This window comes from Pollachius pollachius, assembly GCF_949987615.1.
Source record: "Pollachius pollachius genome assembly, chromosome: 6".
Lineage (NCBI taxonomy): Eukaryota > Metazoa > Chordata > Actinopteri > Gadiformes > Gadidae > Pollachius > Pollachius pollachius.
In genome coordinates, this window is record NC_136939.1 from 5,256,023 (window position 1) to 5,282,508 (window position 26,486).

General features: G+C 42.9%; 1 protein-coding gene, 1 long non-coding RNA gene and 1 pseudogene across 3 annotated transcripts; 2 read left to right on the forward strand and 1 right to left on the reverse strand.

Annotated features, from left to right (window-relative positions):
• The first annotated feature begins 1,556 nt into the window (after positions 1-1,556).
• Positions 1,557-12,886, forward strand: LOC307077575 (E3 ubiquitin-protein ligase TRIM35-like). The gene is made up of 3 exons (XM_079739004.1): positions 1,557-2,965; positions 7,376-7,457; positions 10,665-12,886. The coding sequence occupies exons 1-3, from the start codon at positions 1,601-1,603 to the stop codon at positions 11,264-11,266; spliced, it is 2,049 nt and encodes a 682-aa protein (XP_079595130.1). The 5' UTR covers positions 1,557-1,600; the 3' UTR covers positions 11,267-12,886.
• A 4,306-nt stretch (positions 12,887-17,192) lies between these two features.
• LOC307076559 (E3 ubiquitin-protein ligase TRIM35-like) lies at positions 17,193-25,532 on the forward strand (annotated as a pseudogene). The gene is made up of 2 exons: positions 17,193-17,750; positions 25,161-25,532. The product of its transcript is annotated as an E3 ubiquitin-protein ligase TRIM35-like (transcript).
• On the reverse strand, positions 22,570-24,951 carry LOC307076560. Its single transcript, XR_013811905.1, has 4 exons — positions 24,712-24,951; positions 23,998-24,220; positions 23,639-23,746; positions 22,570-23,469 (listed from the first exon to the last, which is right to left on the reverse strand). It is a non-coding gene; the product is annotated as an uncharacterized lncRNA (long non-coding RNA).
• Positions 25,533-26,486: the final 954 nt, after the last annotated feature.

A 26,486-nucleotide genomic window follows, 5' to 3' on the forward strand; every position in this document is an offset into this window, starting at 1 on the left:
TCGCCAGGGCTGCCTTAGTGGCAACAAAAGCCTTGACCCTGCTCTCAGTCCAGTCCACAGCGTGCTTGGGTTTACCTTGCAAGGCCTCATGCAAGGGCCGCATGAGCTGGGCGGCTTGAGGGATGAAACGGTGGTAAAAATTCACCATGCCGAGGAACTCCTGCAGGGACTTGACAGTGAGCGGGCGTGGGAACTGTGCGACCGCCTCCACCTTCAATGGGAGAGGGGCTGAGTCCTTAGTAACTCTGTGTCCCAGGAAAGAAAGACCAAACTGAAAATTGGCAGGGTTGACAATTAGCCCATGTTGGCCGAGCCGCTCAAAAAGAGTCTGGCGGTGCGCCAGGTGCTGAGATTTGGACGTGCTCGCCACCAGGATGTCATCCAAGTACACAAAAAGAAAAGGCAGCTCCCGTGAAACAAAGTCCCCGAGGTGTTGAAAAGATTGAGCTGCGTTTTTAAGGCCGAACGGCATTCGCAGGAACTCAAACAGACCAAACAGCGTGATCACTGCTGTTTTGGGAAAGTCCAGTGGGTGTACAGGCACCTGATGATATCCCCGGACAAAAATAATCACCATACCCGCCAGGTGTGCCGAGAAATCCTGAATGTTCAGGACCGGGTAATGTTTGCAAACCATGTTTGCAAACTCAGCCATTGCAACGGCAAGCTTGGTCAGGTCGAGGCGCCGAGCACGGGCAAAGACGGGTGGACCAGCAGTGGCGAGATGGTGCTCCACACCATGCTTCACGGCAGACGCAGAAAAAGTGGGCTGAGTGACGGCTGGGAAACCGGCAAGCAGACGGTGGAAATCATCCAAACTTTGCTAGTACCCGGAAAACATTATTCTTTGTTTCCCCTTTTCTGATATGTTACTTATAGAGTCTCTGGTCTCTTCTCACCCTCTCCTCCAAAATGGACTCCTGTCTGCACGGCAGCAGGCCACACAGTGTTAATGCATCAAGCTCGATCACAAGTTCACACAGCAGCGTTGGATTAATATGGTCAGTTCTGTATAGTCGTCTAAAAGTTAAAAGGCAATCTCAAAATCATTCTATGTCGTCCAGCTCCAAGGCACTATAGACTGGTCTAATTTTAAAGGGGCTTGAGTAGCACACACAGGCTACCGTCTACTTACCACTTTATTCAGAAATTATCTGCATTTTGTTGTGATCTTTTTTTTTTTATGAAATGAAAAATATATATATATAATGCCTAATGCAAGATCTGCTCTCAGTTTGGTATAATTTGGAATAGTGTTTAAGGTAGCCTTGAGTTGAACCCGAAGGGGGCGTTGCTTTTCGCCAATACGCACTTCCCCCTTTCTTTGAGACTTTATATGGCAACTTACCAAACATGACGAGGTTCAGATTGTCATATAGTCCATTTATGATGCTGTTAATAAAGAAATATAATAATATTTTCTCAAATAATTATAAACGACTACATTTAAGAACTGAGGAGATAGTGGCCATTTTGGGAAACTATTGCAGTGATTCCCCGTCACTACTCAAAGCGGAACTTAGAAAGTGAAACAAAAGAGAGGTAACGAGAGAACACCAGGCCTCACATAGCTGTCTGATCATTCGTTTTGGTTCACTCAATGGCGTACACATCATCCCTAGTTGACAATCTGTCCTGTTCTATTTGCTGTGACATCTTTAAAGACCCTGTTATCCTATCGTGTAGTCACAGTTTCTGCAAAGGCTGTCTCCAATGTTGGTGGACGCAAAAACAGGAACAGCAGTGCCCACTTTGCAAGAGGAGATCTTCAAAGACCAATCCACCCAGGAACATCGTTCTGAAGAACCTGTCGGAGGCCTTCCAGCGGGAGAACGCGGATCTCTGCGCTCTGCACGGTGAGAAACTCAAGCTCTTCTGTCTTGATGACCGGGAGACGGCGTGTCTCATCTGTCGAGATTCTGAAAAACATGCTAACCACAGATTCCTTCCTGTGGATGAAGCTGCCACGATCCACAGGAAAGTAATTCAGAAATTACTAAAACCCCAGAAGGAGAAGTTAGAGCACTTAGTTTGGACCAAGAGAAAGTGTGAGGACATAGCAGCGCACATTAATGTCCAGAGCGCTCACACCGAGAGACAGATTCGAAAGGAGTTTGAGAGGCTTCACCAGTTTCTTAAATATGAAGAGAAGTCCAGGATCACTGCGCTGAGAGATGAAGAGCAGCGGAAAGGTCAGAAGATGAAGAAGGACATTGAGGAGCTGTCAAAACAGATAAAAACCATTTTGCACACAGTCAGTGAGACGGAGCAGAAGCTGGTGGCTGGAGACATTTCCTTCCTGAAGAAGTTCAAGGCTACAAAAGAGGAAGTAGCTCGTCCCCCACCCTCGCTAGCTCTACCCAAGGGAGCGCTGCTTGACGTGGCCAAACACCTGGGCAACCTGGCCTACGCAGTCTGGAAGAAGCTGGAGGAGAACGTCTCCTACTTTCCTGTGATCCTGGACCCCAACACCGCTGCCCCCGATCTCCACCTGTCTGAGGACCTGACCAGCGTGAGACGTGGAGCGAGACAACAGCTCCCTGAGAACCCAGAGAGGCTGAAGTATGGCGTGCTGGGATCAGGGTCCCTTAAATCAGGGACTCACACCTGGGAGGTAGAGGTGGGAGACAGCGCTCAGTGGGAGCTGGGTGTTAGCATGGGTATCAACCAGCCACCAGGATCGAGGTCTTCTAAGGTGCAGAGACCTCGCAGCATCCAGGTTTTTAAGTGTTATAAAATAGGGTTACATAAAGGTAGATACGGATCAGCGTCATCACATCAATCTGGAGGATGGGTTGATGGTCACCAAGCGATGCAGAAGTCACACTGGATCAGAATGAAGTGGAATACTACTACCACTTATGATAAAGTGTCTTTCAGTGATCCTGAAACCAACCAGAAAATATACTCATGGAAGGTCACATCATTGGATGTACTATTACCATTCATCCATACCACTGATACGGTTCCTTTGAAGATTTCCCCAGGGAAGGAGCTGTAACAGTTGGGCCTGGGAGTTAGGAACCATGTTAGTGTACCTGTAGGCTACTGCTCTTTATTTCTGTGTTGTAAACCATAATCTGTATTGTCCTTGTTGAATCTGTAAGCGATGGTGAACAGAACAAGGATTTAATAAATACATCTAAAGACAAGCATGTTTCCTTGTCACATGGTCAGAGACGAGTGTAGTGGATATGGTTTCCTAATTACATCAGAACAGGTTATACTTTTAATATGTACAATCATGAATTATAACTAAATGGAACAGGGTTATATGCTCGGTAAATGCGTGACATAATCAAAGTATTATTAGTTATTAAAACAGGTTGATTGCTGGGGGAGCTTCAGAGGTAATTGGCAGGCCTGATTGTCATTTAGATTTTAAAGTCAAAGTTAGATTTTTAAGAACATTTTTCACTTTCGGTACTGTTGACAGGACTGAGAGAATAATTAAAAAGAGAGTTAATAGGGGACAAAGAATTAGGTTGAGTTTGCAAATGTGATCAAGTACATCCTGCAGTGACATACATCGGCCACTAAGGGGAGGCAAAACACTTGTGATGAGAGCTTGTTGTCTCGGAGTCCTCTCACTAGAGAGCTTATGACTCATTTCCAGCGTAGGTGCGGATCGGTTCAGTCTGCAAAGGTGCGGCACGGTTCGCGTTTCCACCGCCAAAAGTAGGCTTGAGCCGTATTGAGACGTACTCGTCTCGCAGCTCCTCCGTTTGGGTACTGAGACGACTGAAAGGGTGCCGATGTTACATCGAATTCTGCGACCCACCGAAAATGCGCTGTTTCATATTTTCTGCAACATGAAAGAGTTTGCAGTGTAGACAGGCATAAAATCGTAAAAAAGGTGTGCATTATAGCAAAAACATAAGATCTCCCCCACTGGGGGGTCTTTCTTTTCTTGATACAAATGTTAATTCTAAACAGCATTTTACAGAGTAGCCTATAATAGGAAATGCTCAAATGTCAACCAAAGCAATTAAACACTGACTGTAGCTTTTTATGGGGGAAAAAAGCAACGGTGATGGACAGTACTACACGCCCGATCCATTTTATGGGTCTGTAAAATGCTTATGAAATCTATTTATCTATTCATCTAATCTATTTATCTATTATTTTATCTATATCTATATAAAGCACATTTCATACTTAGGTGAGGGGGTGGAGGGATATTTGTTTTATTTATGGTTTGTTATAATGCACACTACGCTTCAAACTCGTGCAATGTTGCAGAAAATGTACAACAGCGCCCCCTGGGGTCACACTTTTCGTAGGGTCGCAGAATTCGGTGTAACATCGGATAGTAACGAGAAGGCACCCCCGTCAGAAATCCCCAAATCCCCAAAAAGTGACCAGCTGTATAGTTAAAGATACATGTCAAAAAGATCCACAGTAAAGTATGTCCACTTTAGACAGCTTCTGCCTTAATTTTACTCTGCAGCTGTTCAGAGGAAGTCCATCTCTAGGCTGAGGCTGTGATGGTCCAGGTGCACAGAGAGAACTGCTTCAACTTCTGGGTCCAGGTCTGCACACTGGGACTCCAGCTAGAGCAGGAAACTCACCAGCAGACAGAACAGACAGACAAGGAGGGATAAATTAACACAAAAACCTGAGATCATAACAAGTTACAGGGCTTATTGTAACGACTCAGAGCGGGAATCAATTGCAGATCTAAAAGGATTTATTCCCAAACAGTCCAGCAGGCAAATCAGATTCCAGGTACAGGCAGGGTTCGTAAACAGGCAGGCAGGCAGACAGATACAGACTGACAGGTACGGGCAAGAGATCCAAAACCGATAGGCAGAAGACTTAGTCCAAAACAGGCAGGGTTCAAAACCGGGAAGAACAGTAAACTATAACTTCTCTTTAAAGAGCTTCACGCTAGTCTCACTCACGTGGCAGTCAGGTAGCAAACAGTACATACCGTGACGATCTCACAAAGTGAACAGAAAGGGCAGTGTTTAAATACTCCACCATCAATAGTATTGATTGGTGGAGTATTTAAACACTGCCAATATTGGGTATTGATTCAATACCCAATGAGAGACAGGTGAACAGAGAAAATGGAGGGAAACAAAGATAGGCAGGAAGTTGCCCAAACAAGGACATGGGTGTTACTCCGGGCACATGACCAACACATGGCTACAAACATGGACAAAGTCCAGAATTATCACACTCCAACAGGTAGGGGGAGCCAAAAACAACAGTCCATACGAGAATCCTGACACTTATTAAAATAATCAAATTACAGCAGTAATTTCCGTTAGATTACTTTTAATATAAGCGATTTGGCCCAGTTTGAATGAAAAAGACAAAAATTGTGTTTTTCATGAGCTGTGTAGTATGTTGTATGTCAGGGTGAGGGTCCTGCTCTGGAAGAATTGAGTGTTGAATGTACACCTTTAAGGGATCAAATTTTGTTCACACTAAAACATTCACATTTTGCACAATGAGGTGTGTGCTGTAGCACAAGCATGTGGTACAGTGTAAATTCCTGTAACTCTTTGTCTGAATATATAATATATAATTACAGCTTTTTATTTGAATTTCTACTAATACTACTAATAATAATAATGATTTAGTAACAGCATTTGATGATTAATATCCACAAATAGAAATTCTTAATAAATGACACTAGAGTAAGCACAAATCTGATCGGGGACTTAAATTTCACCTTATTTTTCCCGTCTGTCCTTCTCACTTTTCCAGTGGTTGTAGACTTTGTCCAGGTTGATGGCCCCGTCTGCTTCTTTCTTCGACTTTATGCGCATCAGCTGGTCCAAATGTGCCACTTCAAGACGATTTCTGGATGCTGTTTTGATATGATTCATCAAACTAAAGCCTCTCTCACAATCTGCACTGGATGCTTGAAATGTGGCACAAATATCCACAAGCTGCGAGATCTCCTTTAGCTCCTCGCATCTAAGTGCTGCAGCCACCATATCTGAGAATGTGCTGATTGACCCTTGTTTCAGTTTTTGTTTCACTATGTACTTGAATTCAGCATATTCACTGTTAATGGCCTCCATAGAATGTGGGTGGTGGAGAATGGCCTCATACTTCTTTGCCAGTGTAGCAATGTCTGTTGATCCATACTCAAAACTGATGTCTGAGCTCAATGCTTCAATGTCAAATGCAGACCACTCCTTTAATTCATCCTCTGAAAAACGAGCATCCAAGTGATCAAAGAGCTTACGAATAAAAAGAGTAATCTCATCGGTATTTCTGGCATCAGCTGATGAGGTCCTCATCACCGCTGGCAGTGTCCTTCCATCACAGTCAGGTTGCGTCTTTGAAAAGAAAGGCAGAGTTGTGCCAGTGTGATGCCCACTAATGTGTGCCCACATTTGTGTATATTAAGTTTTTATATACGGCACCATTTTATATTATTAAGACACTTTATTTCCTACTAAATTGATCTTATTTTGTATGAGCAATATCTTTTATAGCTTTACATTTTTACAATGCAATTGCACTATCCTGCCAGTAGGAGGCACAGTAACATTGTGGTTTGCCTGAATCCCCGTGAGTTCCTCATAACTAATGAGGATTTGGAAAGACAAGCCACGTTTCCCATGTCAGCATTCTTTCCTTGTGTTTTCAGGTTGGTTATGTGTTTAAAATGTAAAACAAGTCGATGTTAGTGATTGGAGAATATGTTGTGTAATGTTTTCGTAAAGTATGAAAATGAGCACATGTGTAGCTAGTAAGGTCCGACGCTCGCCGAGAGATTTGTAATGGTGGCGCCGTTTGAAGTCTTACTGTTAAGCTAGTAGCTTTAAGCTAGTACAGACCACGCTCATGTCCACCATTTTGTTTTATTGTAATTACACCACACGTGGCTCACTTCTTGATGTTTTGTAAAGTGTTAAAACGTCTATTGATTGTTGTAAAGTACTTTAAAGATACTGTTAAAAACGGGTTAAGAAAAGTTATTTGAAGTTCATTGATAAGAAAATGTGTATGTTAAATATAAAGGTAAATTTTTGATATAGTTTACAAGGTACTGTTAAAAATACTAGTCCAGGAAAACTTAAGGGGTTTTAAGAGCATTAAAGATGCACTTTTTACAAACTGTGTATTGTATCAGAGACAAGAGAGATGAAAGAACCACACTGTGAGAAAAGCTGTGTTTTGAATTAAGAGTATTTTTTTGTGTATTTTGGTTTGTTTTAAGAACATATAAAATATGTCTAATTAGACAACATATGCAGTTATATGATACTGAGTTTAAAATGAATAGACAATGTGAAGATAAACAGTAGCCTTCAGTGAATCAACATGTTAAATGAATAAATATAACTAATGAGGATTTGGAAAGACAAGCCACGTCTCCCGTGTCAGCATTCTTTCCTTGTGTTTTCAGGTTATCTATAATCTGTCCACGGGCGCTCCCACCTGGGACCCGTTACACCAGCTCGCCCAAAACATCTCCCAGAACAGTGAGAGTAACCTTGAACTTTGAATCTCAGCTTTTTGTAGCAGTAAATTGACACTGGATCTCTGTTATCACTGGATTCTCTCTTGCAGTATTCTTCAAGCACAGTGTAGTTCCTCCGAACAGCATTCACAGCTTGGTGCCGCGACAGCCATCGCACTTTGCTCAGAGGCCTGAATGACAGTGTATCCTTATCGAGAATCTTTGCTAGGTCCTCCATTTTGCCCCTCTTCACAGTGGACCGAGAGAAAGTGAATATACAGTTCTAAGAAGAGTTTCCACATCACGCATCAAAGGCACATCTTTCCAGGCATCATCAATGCCCAAATCCTCTCTATGGGCCACGCAATGTTGTTCTGTTAGGTGTGGTATTTGCCGCTTTAATAAAGCTGCAACTCCGTTGTGCTTTCCTAGCATTACTGAGGCGCCATCGGAGGTCAGCATCACCATTCTCTGCAAGTCTAGTCCATGCTTGAAGTAAAACTGAGTGATTGCCTGCACAATATCGTGAGCAGTGCATCCTATCAGCTGGATGTTCCCCATTCCCATCTTGCGTCTTCGTACAACTCCAACAGCATTCAAATGACTTTTCTGCTGAATGTGACGCTTGAGGTAGTCGAACTTCCATTCAGTCCACATTTTTCCCTCCGAAAACTCGCTTGTTACTTTGGCCTCGCAGCATGTTTTGCAGACCAGCCCTTTCTCGCTTGAAAAAGAAAAAATCTCATCCAGTTTCACCTCTTGTTCTTCTGTTCGCACATACTCCGACAGCCATTCCATCTTAAAAGAAATGCATTTCTTTTTGACTTTTGCTTGGTGAGTGGATGTGCCACTACCCGTTCGTTTCGCCATAGTAAGGAGTAAGCTAGTTTACCTACGGCACCGCACCGTCAGCTATACGCTAACCTGCTAAACAGAGGCACGTACGCATAAAGCGCTGTTAATGACATTGATTGGCTACGTAAGTAAATACGTGTGAGCCGCATCATGTCATTGGCTGGACACAGTGTTAGTCATTGTTTTACTGTCACCTGTCAGTCACTGAGTTGCATTGCAAAATGGTACAGAATAAATTGTTATGCATTTATTCTATTTACAGTTCTGGTTGGATTTTTTTTCATGCGCTGCATAGATATGCTGTGCGCGGAGACCGCGGGAGCGGTGCCCGATTAACCAGGGCGCAGCTTAGAGGGAACATTGGGCACAACCAATAAATAAAAAGTAAAAAAGTGGATGAACAAAGGCCCTGGCACATGATGAACTTTAATATATAAAATATGAACTACGTAGCGCTTACCTTAGTGCAAAATGTAAACATTGTAAAACCAGATATTGTGCTACAAAAAAAAAGTTTAAAACTAAAAGATCTGTGAGTGACTATCATATCAAACTCTTTTGGCATGGAGGCAACAATCTCAAATGTTTGTAGAGGTTTATTTCTGCTGTGTGATTGGCTGTTAGGTAAATCCATATCAGAACTTTTTTTTTCTTTTTTTTTAAAGTTTTTTTCTTTCTTTTTTTAATATTGAGCTTATCGGCGTTATCAACGTGAGTTTTATCGCAATTAAAAACGTAATCGAATTATTGCCCAGCACTACTTGTAAACTATTGCATATTTTAGTGCCCTTGTAGTTAATTATCGTGAATGTGATATCTTACGTTGTGGATCGCCCTTAAAATATAACATTGCTTTCTGTAACAAGTTGCTCATCTTGTGATATGATATAAGCACTGCTATAAACTATAAAACCTATTTTTGTCAGAAGAACTCAGAACTCAAACTTAATGAGGGGGTGTGCTTTCTGACGGGGGTGTCATTTTTGCAACTCAATTAACTCAATGAGGCGGGGCGATTTCTGACGGGGAAGCCTTTTTCGGCACAGCACCGGCAAGTTCGAGCTACACACGCCGTAGGTTGAGTCGCGTTCACATTCCTGGTGATAGCGAGACCAGTGATGACGCTCACACTTATGCGTGTTGCCGACAGCGACCGTTCATGTGCACTTTGGAAACAGCCGGTTGGGAATTTAAGAGTTCTTCACAGCAGGGTTTTTTTATCCGATAAAAAACAGTCGGAAAAACAAGGACCAGTTTCAAGTTTGCATGCCTTTATTTCCTTGATGCCTATCACCTACTATACTTTTGCTTTTATTCATGAGAAGCACTTATAGGCCTACAGTATTGCCAGTGTATGGAAGGCAACACTTCCCCTTATCTAGAGCTGGTTTACCAGTACACAACGTTTAAAACTGAGCAAAGTCAATCAATAGTAAATTATGTGATATGATGGTTGATTCTTTTATATTGACTAAAACTTTCATGTTCCGCCTATTCATGCGCATCACTAGTAAACCATTCGTCACCAACTGGGCAACTCTGTCATCAAAATTTGGCCCGAGTTGCCGAACGGAAGTAGAATCATAACAGCGTCATGTGGTGTCGTTCACGCGAACTTTCCGACGTCGCGAAAATGTTTTCCACAGAATTTCGAGCGATGTGAACGCACCATTGATTGGCAGATGGAATCTACTTATCACTTTATTCAGAAATTCTAGGCCTTTTGTTGTGATCTCTGATCTTTCATTTTTTCTATGAAATGAAAAAGAATACTAATATAAGGAGCTAATGCAAGATCTGCTCTCCTTTTGGTATAATTTGGAATAGTGTTTAAGCAGCCTTGAGTTGAACCTGAGGGGGGCGTTGCTTTTCGCCAATAAGCACTTCCCCCTTTCTTTGAGACTTTTCATGGCAATTCCAAACATGACGAGGTTCAGATTGTTATATAGTCAATTTAAGATGCTGTTAATAAAGAAATATAATATTTTCTCAAATAATTATAAATAAACACATTCAGGAACTGAGGATATAGTGGCCATTTTCAGACTGTCGATCAGAGACCGCTCCTTTCTGATAGTGAGGGAAACTAGCACAGTGATTCTCCGTCACTACTCAAAGCGAAACTTTGAAAGTGAAACAAAAGCGAGTTAATGAGAGAACACATAGCTGGCTGATCAGTCGTTTTGGATTCACTCTGTGACTAAATTGGTGTACACATCATCCCAAGTTAACGATCTGTCCTGTTCGCTGTGACATCTTTAAAGACCCTGTTATCCTATCGTGTAGTCACAGTTTCTGCAAAGGCTGTCTGCTGACATGTGGACGCAAAACCAGGAATAGCAGTGTCCACTTTGCAAGAGATCTTAAACGACCGAATCAGCCAGAAACATTGCGCTGAGAGATGAAGAGCAGTTGAAAGGTCAGAAGATGAACAAAGAGATTGAGAAGGAGATTGAGGAGCTGTCGAAGCAGATAGAAATCATTTCACACACAGTCACCGACACGGAGCAGCAGCTGGGGGCTGGAGACATTTCCTTCCTGAAGAAGTTCAAGGCTACAAGAGAGAAAGTAGCTCAGCCCCGACCCTCACCAGCTCTACCCGAGGGAGCGCTGCTGGACGTGGCCAAACACCTGGGCAACCTGGCCTACGCAGTCTCGAAGAAGCTGGAGGAGAACGTCGCCTACTTTCCTGTGATCCCGGACCACAACACCGCTGGCTCCGATCTCCACCTGTCTGAGGACCTGACCAGCGTGAGATGTGGAGCGAGACAACAGCTCCCTGAGAACCCAGAGAGGCTGAAGTATGGCGTGATGGGATCTGTGTCACTTAAATCAGGGACCGACCCCTTGGAGGTGGGCCTGAGCAGGTCAGGTAGACCGAGGACGAGGAGACAAGTGCTCGATTCACATCGTCACAGGCGCCAATTTTTTGATAGAAAAAGAGAGATGTTATATCGTTCTTTTAAAAATGTTTTTTTTTAAAGTATAGCAGCCACTGTAGGCCTACTATAATTATAAATATATTATATGGTGTGTGTATGTATGTATGTATGTATGTATATGTATGTGTATATATATATATATTAACATTGGTGACAAATAATTAACAGTTACAAATTGACAAACATTAACATTATCATTATAACAAATGCAACATAATGCAAAAGTAACGGCTGATTATCAGTCCCTCCAGAAAAACGTGATTATGCGATCGCATAATTCAACGCATAATCATCCAAAGTCCGCATATTCATGTGGGGGCCGCATTTTTTCAAATATGCCGCACTTTCACTTTTGGGAACGTTATGAAGTGACGTAATTACGCGATGTGAACGTCATCGAAAAGCTGCATTTTCCGCAAGTTCCCGCATTTTTTCGCAAGTTCCCGCAATTTTTGCAAGTTCCCGCAATATCATCGCATAAAATTGCATAAATATGCCGCATATTTCATCGCTTTTTTTAAGAAAACGTGCCGCATAATCAAGGATTTTTGGCCGCAACAATCACAAAAAAACACCACATTTTTCTGGAGGGACTGGATTAATGTCCCACATTCACGCAACGCAAGGGGGTTACGGACCTCTTACGTCTGACGTTCGCCTCCCAAAAATTGTAACCTTCAGTCGAGGCGACGCAGCAGCAAGGGCTGTGATTGGTCCGCTCAAAAAAAAAAACGACGCAGAACCAAAACGGGTTCACGACTGCGTCGAAGCGTCTGCGTAATCCTTGCGTTGCGTGACGTGGAACCATAATCAGCCTAAAAAGATCCGTTAGAACCCTCTCTGTTAACGACAATGTAGCTTATGTAACAATGTTGCTTAGTTTGCCCATTTATCGAGTATTGCATCAAATGTTTTCAATTGAAATGACTGCTAATTGGGTTAAGTGATCATTACTCATGTTGGAACGAAGGTATGTCTATCAGCATTAGCTTGCTGAACGATCTCTCCGCAGAGGCAACTGTCATAGGCATTGTCAGGAAAACTCTCAGGGATACTGTTAGATTTGGAAAACCAAATCAAGGTTCTCCTATAGGAGGATATTTCATTTTTCCAGAGCCTTTTCATGACCCCTAAGTAGACAGCTCGCTGGGTGAATGTCCTGAATGATATCCCTTGAGACATCTTTGGTAGCCAGGGAATATCTTTTCACTGATTCCTCCAACTCAGCCTTTGTCATGTGTTCCACAAAGACGACAACTCACTAGGCTACTTCTAGTAACTGTTCGCTCACCCCACACCCGCTCCGTTTTTGTCAAAATTCTAGGATGGGATCTTATGAGATAGGGTGACTACTCTAGCCTGTTAGTCCTCTAAATTGGCCAAAGAGACCATTTACGTATACATGGTTTCCTAATTACGTAAGATCGTGTTATATTTTGAATATGTACAATTGTGGATTATTACTAATTAAGTTGAACAGGGTTATATGCTGTGCAAATGTATTAGTAACTAAATTTAACAGGGTTATATGCTGTGTAAATGTATTACTAATTAAATTGAAAATGATTACGTATTGTGTAAATGCGTGACATAACCAAGTATTATTATTATTAGTTATTAAATCGATCAGGGTGATTGTTGGGGGAGCTTCAGAAGTAATTGGAAGGCCTGATTGTCATTTTGATTTTGAAGTCAATAAAGTTTGATTGAAGAAATTTTTTCGCCTTTTGGTATGTTAACAAGATTGAGAGAATATAAAAATAATGGGGTCAAATGGGGAATTTACAAATGTGATCAAGTACATCCTACAGTTACATAAAGCGGCCACTAAGGGGCAGCAAAACATTTGTGATGAGAGCGTGTTGGTTCGGATTCCTGTCACAAAAGAGCTTAAGTGACCTGGGACCTTTCTGACTGGGTAAGAATAATATGCTGAAATTGAATTTTAGGGCCACCACACGCTACTGCTGTTGAACCTGTTGCTTTTTGCCAATATGCACTCCCCCTTTTCTTTGAGAGTTTTCATGGCAACTTACCAAACATGACAAGGTTCAGATTGGTATTCAGTCAATTTACAATGCTGATAATGAAGAAATATAGTAACATTTAAAAATAATTATAAACAAATAGATTTAGGAACTGAGGAGATAGTGGCCATTTTCAGACTGTTGATCAGAGCCACTCTGTTCTGATAGTGAGGGAAAATGTCACAGTGATTCTTGATGTAAATATACATCGTATACATCGTGTATATTTTTGTCTATCCTATTTCTGATGACATGTGTCAAGCTAACAACAGTTATGAATGGTTTCTTCTTTCACATAATGGACAACACCATATAAGGTTTTAAGATTTTGTAGATAAGTTAAAGATTACAAACATGGCCACTTTCCCATTTCCGCTAAAGCCAAGACAGACCAAAGGTTTACCTGCGTTACAAAGCGAAAATTTGAAAGTTAAACAAAAGCGAGGTCACGAGTGAATGCCACGAGCCTCATACCTGGGTGACCAGTTGGTTTGGATTCACTCTGTGACTACAATGGCAAAACATTTATGATGAGAGCATGTTGGTTCGGAGTCCTGTCACAAAAGAGCTTATTGACTTGGGACCTTTCTGACTTGGTTAGAATAATATTCTGAAATTGTAATTTAGGGCCACCGCACGCTACTGCTCCTGAACCTGTTGCTTTTTGCCAATACGCACTTCCCCTTTGAGAGTTTTCATGGCAACTTACCAAACATGACAAGGTTCAGATTGGATTTACAATGCTGATAATGAAGAAATATAATAACATTTAAAAATAATTCTAAACAAATAGATTTAGGAACTGAGGAGATAGTGGCCATTTTCAGACTGTTGATCAGAGCCACTCTGTTCTGATAGTGAGGGAAAATTATTAAAAATAATAAAAAAATATTTGTGGTAATCTACCGTCCCCCTGGTCCCCTTCGTGACTTCTATGACAAAATGGATGCCCTTCTCAGCTGCACACCACTCGGTATACTTGGCAACTTTAACATCCTGCCAGAGAAGTTGCACTCACCTGAATTAACCAACTTTTTTGCCACCTTTGACTTAACACTATCCCCTTCTCCTCCCACACACAGGGCAGGGAACCAGCTTGACCTGATATTCACAAGGTCCTGTGGCACCTCTGCTCTCTCTGTTACCCCACTCCCCGTGTCTGACCATCACTTTGTTGCTTTTTCTCTCCCCTTAAAGTCCTCTCCCCCCCTCCTCTCTAGTCCCCACATTGTCACCACCCGCCGCAACCTCAAAACTCTCTCTCCCTCTACGTTTGCCTCAACTGTTCTGTCTTCACTACCTTCTATTGAACAATTCTCTCAACTATCCACAGAGGAATCCTCTGACACTCTGCTATCCTCCCTCTCCTCCTCTTTGGACTCCCTCTGTCCCTTCCACTCCAGACCGGCGTGATCTTCACCCCCCCCTCTTTGGCTGACAGAATCTCTGCGGACCCATAGAGCAGAGTTGCGGGCAGCTCAGAGGAAATGGAAGAGATCAGACTGTCCTAATGATCTATCTCACTATCTCTTTCTTCTCTCAGATTTCACCTCCACTGTGTCAACAGCCAAATCTGCCTTCTTCCGGACCAAAATTAACTCCTCCGCCTCAAACCCCAGGAAACTTTTTTTCTTGTTCTCTTCCCTCAACCCTCCCTCCCCTCCTCCTCCTTCCTGCCTCACTGCTGATGACTTTGTTACCTACTTTACCCAGAAAGTAAAGGACGTTAGCTCCTCTTTTATCACTGCCACCATCCTCCCTCCCCCCAACCCACCTCTGTCTTTACCCAATTCATCCCTCTTCACCTCAGACGAGGTCAACAGAATTATAACATCTAACCATGCCACCACCTGCCCCCTTGACACTATCCCTTCCTCCCTCCTCCAGGCTGTGTCAAACGACATCCTGCCATTTCTCACCGCACTTATTAACTCCTCCCTCACTTCTGGCATTGTTCCAACGTCTTTCAAGACTGCCAGAATAAAGCCTCTCCTCAAAAAACCAACTCTTGATACCACTGACATCCAGAATTACAGACCGGTATCTCTTCTTTCATTCCTCTAAAACATTGGAACGTGCCGTCGCTAACCAACTGTCCTCCTATCTCTCATCTAACAACCTGCTTGACCCTCACCAGTCAGGCTTCAAAAAAGCACACTCCACTGAGACGGCTCTCCTCGCGGTGACTGAGTCCCTCCGTGCGGCCAGAGCCTCGTCCCTCTCATCGGTTCTCATTCTCCTTGACCTGTGTGCAGCATTTGACACTGTGAACCACCCGATCCTCCTCGCCACTCTTGCCGAACTTGGCATAGCTGAATCTGCCCTTTCCTGGTTCACATCCTACCTGATGAATCGCACTTATCAGGTAACATGGAATGGCTCCTTGTCCAAACCTTGCACGCTTGATACAGGTGTCTCTCAAGGCTCTGTACTGGGGCCTCTTCTGTTCTCCCTCTACACCAGATCTCTGGGCTCTGTAATTACATCCCACGGCTTTTCCTATCACTGCTATGCTGACGACACTCAGCTATTTCTCTCTTTTCCCTCATCTGACAAAGCCCTGATTGCAGCACGCATATCTGAATGTCTGGCAGAAGTCAGCACCTGGACAACTGCCCATCACCTGAGGCTTAACCTCAACAAGACTGAGCTCCTCCTAATACCAGGGAAAGATTGCCCACACATGGACTTACTGGTCACTGTTGAGTACATCACTGTATCTCCTTCTCCAACTGCCAAAAACCTTGGTGTAGTGTTGGACAATCAGTTATGCTGCACCGCAAACATCACTGCGGTGGCCCGATCCTGCAGATTTGCACTTTACAACATCCGCAGGATCCGGCCCTTCCTCACTAGGGAAGCAGCTCAGCTTCTAGTCCAATCACTGGTCATCTCCCGCCTCGACTACTGCAACTCGCTCCTGGCTGGACTCCCTGCCTCTGCGATTAAACCCTTGCAGCGCATCCAGAATGCGGCAGCGCGCCTCGTGTTCAACCTACCAAAGTTCTCACATGTAACAACCCTCTTCCGGGACCTCCACTGGCTCCCTGTAATAGCTTGCATCAGATTCAAGATGATGGTACTGGCATACAAGGCAGTCGATGGAACTGCCCCTGCCTACCTCCAAGCATTAGTAAAGCCACACACCCCAGCTCGATCCCTCCGCTCAACTACCTCAGCTGGACGTCTGGTACCGCCATCGCTAAGAGCAAGCAAAGGTCGATCAGCGAAGTCACAACTTTTCTCTGTTTTGGGACCTCAGTGGTGGAACGAGCTCCCTACCGATGTCAGGATCGCAGAGTCGCTCACCAGCTTCCCAAAAAGACTCAAAACTCACCTGTTCAAAGTTCACCTCGACTCTGCATAGAAACCAATGCACAGCCACCATTGAATGTTGTACGTCCTGGCACTTGTACATTCCACTTATTCAAGGTACTTAATTGTGTAGCATCTACAGTAGCTGCTATCATTGCTTTACACGGGGAATGGGTTAGCCTAGCGATTGTAATACTTGCACTTGGTTCTATGAAAATCTTTACTGTACCGACAGCGATATATTGCTTCACTTCTTATGACAAATGTACTTATTGTAACAAATGCACTTATTGTAAGTCGCTTTGGATAAAAGCGTCTGCTAAACGCCCTAAATGTAAATGTAAAATGTCCCAGTGATTCTTGATGTAAATTATTTTTGTCTAGCCTATTTCTGATGACATGTGTCAAGCTAACAACAGTTATGAATGGTTTCTTCTTTCACATAATAAGTTAAAGATTACAAACATGGCCACTTTGCCAATTCTGCTAAAGCCAAGACAGACCAATGGTTTACCTGCGTTTCAAAGCAAAACTTTGAAAGTGAAACAAAAGCAAGGTCACGAGTGAATGCCACGGACCACATACCTGTGTGACCAGTCGGTTTGGAATCACTCTGTGACTACAATGGCGTACACATCATCCCAAGTTAACGATCTGTCCTGTTCTGTTTGCTGTGACATCTTTGAAGACCCGGTTATCCTATCGTGTAGTCACAGTTTCTGTAAAGGCTGTCTGCAGACATGGTGGACAGAAAAACAGCAACAGCAGTGTGCACTTTGCAAGAGGAGATCTTCAAGCACCGAACCACTCAGGAACATTGCTCTGAAGAACCTGTTGGAGGCCTTCCAGCGGGGGAACGCGGATCTCTGCGCTCTGCACGATGAGAAACTCAAGCTCTTCTGTCTCGATGACCTGGAGACGGCGTGTGTCATCTGTCGACACTCTTTTCACTCTGAAAAACACACTAACCACAGATTCCTTCCTGTAGATGAAGCTACCCCGATCCACAGGGAAGAAATTCAGAAATTACTAAAACCTCAGAAGGAGAAGTTAAACGACTTTGTTGAGACCAAGAGAAAGTGTGAGGACATAGCAGAGGACATTAATGTCCAGACCGCGCACACCGAGAGACAGATTCAAAAGGAGTTTGAGAAGCTCCTTTTGAATCTGACTACGCACCAAGTACCTGGGGGGGCACCCCCAGGTACTTGGTGCCCTACGCCCCCCCGCTCGCGTAGGGCACCGAAACGGCCAGCAGCGGCCCTGGAGACAGCTCTCAGTGGGAGCTGGGTGTTAGAGAGGGTAACAAAGGAAACAACCAACCCAAATTTTTGCAAATATTTCTGAAGGGCTAGGATTAGGTCCTTCATTTTTTAAAATAGGGTTACATAACGGTAGATACAGATCAGCATCATCACATCAATCTAGAGGATGGGTTGATCTCCCAGTGATGCAAAAGTTACAGAGAATCAGAATGAAGTGGGATCCGACCACTTTCGAAATATCCTTCAGTGATCCTGAAACCAACAAGACAATACACTCATTTAAGACCACATTTTTGAATGTACTACCATTTATCAATTCCACTGCTACAGTTCCTTTGAAGATTTCCCCAGGGAAGGAGCTGTAACAGTGGGGCCTGGGAGTTAGGATCCATGTGAGTGTACCTGTACTGCTCTTTATTTCTGTGTTCTAAACCATACTTGTAGTGTCCTTGTTGATCCGTAAGCGATGAAAAACAGAACAAGGATTTAAATAATGCAAATAATAATGTCAAGGCATGCATGTTTCCTTGTTATATACATACATGTTTACATTGTTTCCTAATTACGTAAGATTGAGTTATATGTTTAATATGTAGAATTATGGATTATTACTAATGAAATTGAACAGGGTTATATGCTGTGAAAATGTATTAACTAAGTTTGACTGGGTTAAATGTTATTTTAGTGTATTACTGATTAAGTTGAACAGGATTACGTGTTGTGTATATGTGTGTATTATTGTTAGTTATTAAAACGATCAGGGTGATTGCTGGGGGAGCTTCAGAGGTAATTGGAAGGCCTGATTGTCATTTTGATTTTGAAGTCAATAAATTTTGATTTTAAGAACATTTTCCGCTTATTGTTAACGTTAACAGCACTGAGAAAATAATTTAAAAAAAGGGTTCAATGGGGGTGAATAATTAGGGTGAGTTTGCAAACGTGATAAAGTACATCCTACAGTGGCATAGAGCGGCCACTAAGGGGCACTATGGCATCACCAGAGTGCCCCACAAACATGCGGCCTAAATGAGTAATATTACAGTTTTTGCCAATTGCTTGAACACTAAAGACACATGCTTAGACCAAAGTAACACAACTTGAAGTTTTTGTTACTATACCTTAAACCATTGGTCGCCAACCCGTCGATCGCGATCGACTGGTCGATCTTTGAGGCTTTCCATGTAGATCCCGAAAATAATAGAAAAATAAATACACAATATCCTATATTATACATGATACATTTTCATAATAAGTATAGCAAGCACATCTCTCCCTCTCTGGAGGCCTACTATTTTTTTCAGTGTAGCAGCGCTGCATTTAACAGTGTCTGATTTAAGTGACCAGAGATTAAAGAAGAGTAGGGCATGGGGCGCGAACGTCAATATTGGCCTGTTGCTACGGTACGCCTCTCTGGTGATAGCTAGCATGGCAGAGGCTCCACGAAAGAAGACGAAAACGTACAACTTCCATTCAGAATGGGAAGAGGAGTTTATTTTTACTTTGGTGAAAGACATGTGTGTGTGCATGTTATGCCACCAAACACAAGCACTGTTCCAGGTTTCCTCTAAAAGAGGAAACCTGGAACGGCACCACAAAACCAACCACTCGAAATTCAAAGACAGCTACCCCCCCAAAGAGCGCAATCCGTGCAAGAAAAATTGAGGGGCTGAAATCGGGGTTGAAGGCCCAGCAATCGCTTTTCACAAAACCTGTTACGCAAAATAAGGCTGCTACTGAAGCAACCCTTTGCATTAGCCACCTGCTAGCTAAACACAAGAAACCTTTCACAGATGGAGATTTAATCAAAGAAGCAATGGCCATCACCGCAGAGAAAGTTTTCAACGACTTCAAAAACAAAGACGACATTAGAACTGCACTTCGTGGTGTACCGCTTGGCCCTGCGACAGTGACAAGGAGGGCCGAATCACTGTCAGAGGACGTGGATCGACAAGTATTAAAAGACTTGTCCCGCTGTGAATAGCTTTCTCTACAGTTCGATGAATCCCTGGATGTAATGAACACATCCCAGCTTGTTGTATTCGTCAGAATGACGGATTCTACAACCAATGAGGACTTCCTTACTCTTTTGTACTTAAAGGAGAGAACGAGAGGTGAGGATATTTACCAGGAGTTCAAAAAGTATATAGACGAAAACGGCATCCCCATTAATAAACTAGTTGCCATTACTACTGATGGGGCCCCGGCAATGCGAGATGTGCGGGCAGGTTTCTTAGCGCTGTGCCGTAATGACCCCAAATTTCCCGCATTCATGGATTATCACTGTGTTATCCATCAACAGGCCTTGGTTGGGAAAGTCTTGGACTTTTTCCCCATGTCATGACACTGGTGGTCAAACTGATAAACTCGATTAGAGCAAAAGTGCTTCAGCACCGCTTATTCAAGGCGTTATTGGATGAGCTCGATGCCGCATACGGAGACCTGCTTCTCCACACTGAAATCCGGTGGTTGAGTCACCGGACTGCAAAGTGTTGCAGTGATTTGTTGACTTGCTGCCTGAGACTTTTTTGTCAAAAAGGAACGAGGAGCACGAGGAACTGTCCGATGATGCGTGGCTACTGGATATCGGGTTTTTGACAGACCTAACGGCAAAACTTAACACACTCAACAACGAGCTGCAGGGAAAGGACAGACACCTGCCCCACATGATTAGCGCAGTGAATGGGTTCAAGGCCAAGCTGGGTGTTTGGACCACACACCTAAAGAACAAGGGGCTGACCCACTTCCCCAACCTGGAGAAAATGTCACACGCCATCAAAAACAAGGATGTTTTTAACCCTGAGCAGTACTGTGCCCAGCTGGACAAAGTGAGAAGTGACTCTTGGGGACTGGTCAGCAAAGAGAAGTATCCTCTCCTCACTGCATGTGCACTATGAGTGAGGGCCTACTTTAGATCTACTTATCTTTGTGGAATGGCGTTTTCACAAATGAAAATAATAAAATCAAAGTACAGGAGCCGCCTTACAGACCAACACCTCACTGACTGTCTCAGGCTGGCTGTCTGTAGCTATGAGCCAAACTTCAAGGCACTCACTGACAGTATTCAGTCACAGCCATCACACTAATTTGAGCAACATGACTGCAAGAGTTTTGCCTTTAGATGGCGTTGTGAGGTGATGCTGCTTTAGATGGGACATGGCGCTAACTTAATTGCACTGACTGAGAATTTTATTAGCACACATTACAGTTCCACTTTCTAAAATGTGAATCATACATTTGTTAACTTCCATGTGGGTATTAGTATCTGTCCACTGCAAGTGTGTAGATTTTTTCCTCTTTGTTGTGTTGTGTTTGCTGTGTTGTGTGTGTGTTGTGCAAATACAGTTGTACAATATTATAAATGGGAAATAGGGCACATGGCTTTATTTTTTGTTTTCAGTTAGTTTTGCTGAGCAAAGAATTACATGTAATTCATACAATTAGACTCAATAAAAGGCCTTAAATTGGAAATACATTCTGCGCTGTCTGTTTTTTCGCAAGTCTTCAATAGGTACATCTTGCCTTTCACACAGGTTGAGGTCAGAGATCTTGGGCTTTAAAAGGTTGATGACCACTGCCTTAAACACATGTTACCATACCTTAACAAAAGCGTTGCTTTGCACTTTTGTTGCAAATGTGCAACACACTTCCTCCTATCTGCAACACACTTGCTCCTGCACACTACACACACTCTCATACATAAGACACTTATTTCAAACATGAAATTTCAGCGTACCATTGGGAAAACACATCTATTCAAAATACAAAACACATTGGGTAATTGAGAATACTTAGATACACACCTGAACTCACTTACTTACAAAACTGAACACCAATCAGCCAGCTACAAAAAGGCCTCAGTTAAGCCATTTTGAGAACTTTGCTAGCATGGCTGCAGGGAGAGCAAGAGGCAGAGGTAGAGGATGTAGACGAGGATGTGGTGGAAGAGGCCATGCGCAGACCGTTATTTCAGATGACTTAAGAGCAACTTTGGTGGGCCATGTCGTAAACCATGGCCTGACTATGAGGGAGCTGGGCAGAGTCCATCCTAATCTAAGCCGTTTCACAGTTTCATCCAGAACTAGAAAATGCATTTCCTGCAGAAAATGCGGTGAGTGCTGTAGTAGGCCTACAAAGTGAGGTTGAAAATGATTTTTAATAAAGCCACAAAGATTAAGATATAAAGAAACGTTAAATGGCTTAAATCAAGTGAAGGGATTTGAACAAAAGACCAAAAGTCTAAATGGAATAAACAATGTTAACATGCAATGTAAAAAAAAAAGAAATCTGGGCCTATCATTGGGCCTATTTTTCCCTCAATCACTGAAGTTATTGGTTGTTATTTAGCTATGTTTATTTTCAGTTACAATTGTTTTAAGAAAAGACTCATGACCAAAAGTGATGCCATTGAAAGTGCATCATGCTCTGAATCATTCACTAACACCCTTTCCACAATATCAAACATAACGGTCAGAGTAACAAACTAGTAAAAGAACAAGAACATTATTCCAAACAACCTGATCTGGCGCCTAGCGAGGAAAGTCGGATAACAGCACCAGCGTGATCTTGACACTTGTCGTGGCGTTTGGTTCCCCTCTCAAGATTTTTCACATCAGTGAAACCATGAACAGCCCACGTTGGAGATCGCCATTATTCATTAGCAAACAGGGCCATACAGTCGATCATTCTAGTAATGCTACCAGTAACCCATGAGTACCAAGCAAACCATGTAGGACTCACAACACTGACGTTGCCATTACTTTTGGTGATCCAGATTTTGGGAAGTGGTCTACCTTTTCCTTTGGTCGCTAACCTAGCACTGTAACTCAATGAACGGAATGCTTTGTGTAATAAAACATGAACAATTTCCTCTGTTTCCAATGTTTCCATTGTACACTTTATTTGAAAATGTTAGAATCTCGCTATCGTTCAGATGATTTCACTTGCTTTGCGTCTCTTTTAGACTGAGCGGCAATGCAGAGTGGGTTTGTTATCGACAGCGTTGCCAGATTGGGCAGTTTTCTCGCCCAATGATAATTTTTCCAGCCTAACATAGTAAAAAAAAGTAGCCCAATTGGGTGGGAAATCTGTCCAATCTGGCAACACTGCTCAACAGCCAGGGATCCTGCTTATTGGTTCATAGCGCAGCGCAAATAGATTTTTGCGCCAATCAGACCCCTTAAGGTCACACCCACTCAGAGGAGGACTTTCCTCCTCTCTCCCATTGAAACACATGTTATTCACCGGCTGCCAGTACTTTCGGGGAAATTAATGGGAGTCAATCGAGGCTGAGGGAGGAACGTCCCCCCTGAAGTAATTGTCAATAGGCGATAGGGGGTGCTAATGTCCCTTTACCAAGGGAAACAAACATTATAGGCATTAAAGTAGTCATATTTAAGGGCATTAATTCATTACAGTAGTCTTGGTGTTAAGGAGGATCTTCCTCCCTCTCCTGGATGGAGAAGCATCCACTGTCTACTGAGTACAGTGTCCTCAGAATTCTCAGAGTAAGGGTAAGAATGTTTGTACTGTCGTGTGATTCTCTAATAGACAGAGCTACTTTCTTCCTTCATTTCCCGTCAATGAGTCATCTTGTTGGGTCGGATTCTTCTTGTGTCTCTTCCTTCTTACCGTACTACCTACACACAGGTATTTAGATTAAAACGATATAAGGGTTGGTTTTTAGAAACATGCAGTAGTACCACAAAAGGATGCAATTCAACAGTAAATATAAAGACTGTTGCAATGATACATTACAGTAACTAAAAACACAATTTAAATAGTGAATTAGGTCAACTGAATTCTTACTTCTTGTTGTAATTGAGTTTTACACACAACAGCATATTTTGTTGGCTTGTTGACTTGGATTCTTCTTGTGTTTCTTCCTTCTTATCTTGTTGAACCCTTTACAGACAGCTATTCAGAAAGGAGCCAAGGAAAGGTGACACACACACACACACACACACACACACAATAAGCAATGTCAGACAGTTTTTAATTGTAAAGCCTACAAATTGACAACGACTAATGTAATGGGATTTAAAAATAATCATTTCGTTTTTAACTATTTGTTGTATTTTTGTGCAGAAAATGAACGAACAGTCTAAGTAACCAGGACTACGCATTTAGGCCTACATCAGTATTTTGTTTGATTCCTCGATTTTTACCATTGTTTTCTGTATTGTTGGCTGTTTCTCCGTGTGGTTTAATATGTTCCGATGAATCTGACGTCAACAGAAAATGTTCTACATGACTGCAGCTGTTGATGGTTTGATAGCATTAAAGGTTTTGTACTTCCTCATCTTGCTTCACCCTTTACAGGCAGGTATTCACAGTGGTGGAAATTGGGGGCCCAAGCCGAAGATATGTATGGGGCCCACCTCATCCGATCTTTAAAAGAGAGCGGAGGAAAAACAATTACCAACTGAATGGTGGATAGGCAGGTAAAGCTAATATATGCAGAAGTAAAGGTTGGAGATGAGAAAAAAAACAGTCCCCTTTAAACCCTGCATACACTTCTTTACTCTAAAATGAAGATGGAAAACAGAGAACACACAGAGTGTAGCACTACACAAAGAATAGTCCCGATGGAACCCAAAAGAGAATAAGGTTTCAGATAACATCTGTCTTTGCCAGAATACCGCACTGTTTATTCTTTTTTTTAAGATCAAATCAATATAACCAGCAAGACAAGTAGTTAGGGTAAACCCCCACAAACAGTCATATACTTCACAGTCAAAACATCACAACACACACACACACACACACACACACACACACACACACACACACACACACACACACACACACACACACAGGGAAAGAGAGAGAGAGAAGATAGATTGTTCTCCACATCACACGCTTCTAACACAGAGGCCTACTTATTGACGTCTTCTCACAGGTCTTCACCTAGCACCACTTCTAGCTGCTGCTGCTGTAGTGGCATGTTCAACGCTTTGGATGTTGTTGTCCCCAATAGTAGCTGTAAAAAAGTGTGTTAACTTTGAAATCTTTCAAATATTACAGAAGTCTTTTTACTTTTTTATTTTATTCGAGCCACTTGGGTAACTTTATTTCCTAACCCTTCATTTTATTTTCGCATTTAGTCTTGTCTTGCTTTGTCTCCATTTTTCTACAAAAAAAAAGAAAAAAAAAGATGATTTTATTTTTGAGGTTGGTTCGGGGCCCCCCTATTTTGGGGGCTCCAAGCAGCCGCCTACCTATGCCTCTATGTTAAAACCGCCACTGCTCCCCAAACAGCTAGGACTAATCGAAACACGATCTAAATGAGAGCCCTTCCAACCAATTGGGAGGGAGAGCCGAGAGACAGATTCAAAAGGAGTTTGAGAAGTTTCACCAATTTCTCCAAGGTGAAGAGAAGTCCAGGATCACTAGCAGATAGAAACCATTTCGCACACAGTCACCTAGACGGAGCAGCAGCTGGTGGCTGGAGACATTTCCTTCCTGACGAGGTTCAAGGCTACAAGAGAGAAAGTAGCTCATACCCCACCCTCGCCATCTCTACCCAAGGGAGCGCTGCTGGACGTGGCCAAACACCTGGGCATCCTGGCCTACGCAGTCTGGAAGAAGCTGGAGGAGAACGTCTCCTACTTTCCTGTGATCCTGGACCCCAACACCGCTGGCCCCGATCTCCGCCTGTCTGAGGACCTGACCAGCGTGAGAACAAACAGAGGCTGAAGTATGGCGTGCTGGGATCTGGGTCAATTAAATCAGGTAACTACACCTGGGATGTAGAGGTGGGAGACAGCGCTCAATGGGAGCTGGGTGTCAAGGCTACCTACCTAGAAAACAAGCCACCAGGATTGAGGTTGTCTAAGTCGTTTCTGCAGCGCAACCATGTTTTTTATTATTGTAAAATAGGGTTACATAACGGTAGATACAGATCAGCATCACCACATCAATCTGGAGAATGGGTTGATCTCCCAGCGATGCAGAAGTTACAGAGGATCAGAATGAAGTGGGATCCGACCACTTATTATGAAATGTACTTCAGTGATCCTAAAACCAACCAGACAATACACTCATGGAAGGTTTCATCATTGAATGTACTAGTACTATTTAATTTATTACCTTTTATCCGTTCCACTGATACAGTTCCTTTGAAGATTTCCACAGGGAAGGAGTTGTAACAGTGGGGCCTGGGAGTTAGGAACCATGTGAGTGTACCTGTACTGCTCTGTACTACCTTGACTGGGTTAAATGTTGTGTAAATGTATTATTCATTAAGTTTAACAGGATTACGTGTTGTGTAAATGTGTGACATAACCAAGTATTATTAATCGATCAGGGTTATTGCTGGGGGAGCTTCAGAGGTAATTGGAAGGTCCGATTGTCATTTTGATTTTGAAGTCCATAAAATTTAATTTTAAGATCTGTCTGTAAAAGCATTGGATCGTAAAAGGTCAGATTCTGAAATTCTGATGTTGCTTGCGGAGTCTGGTCTCTTCTCACCCATTCCTTCAAAATGGACTCCTCCTGTCTGCACGGCAGCAGGCCACACGGTGTTAATGCATCAAGCTCGATCACAAGTTCACAAAGCAGCATTGGATAAGTTGGATTAATATGCTCAGTTCTGTATAGTCGTCTCAAAGTTAAAAGACCAAATCTCAAAATCATTCTATGTCGTCCAGCTCCA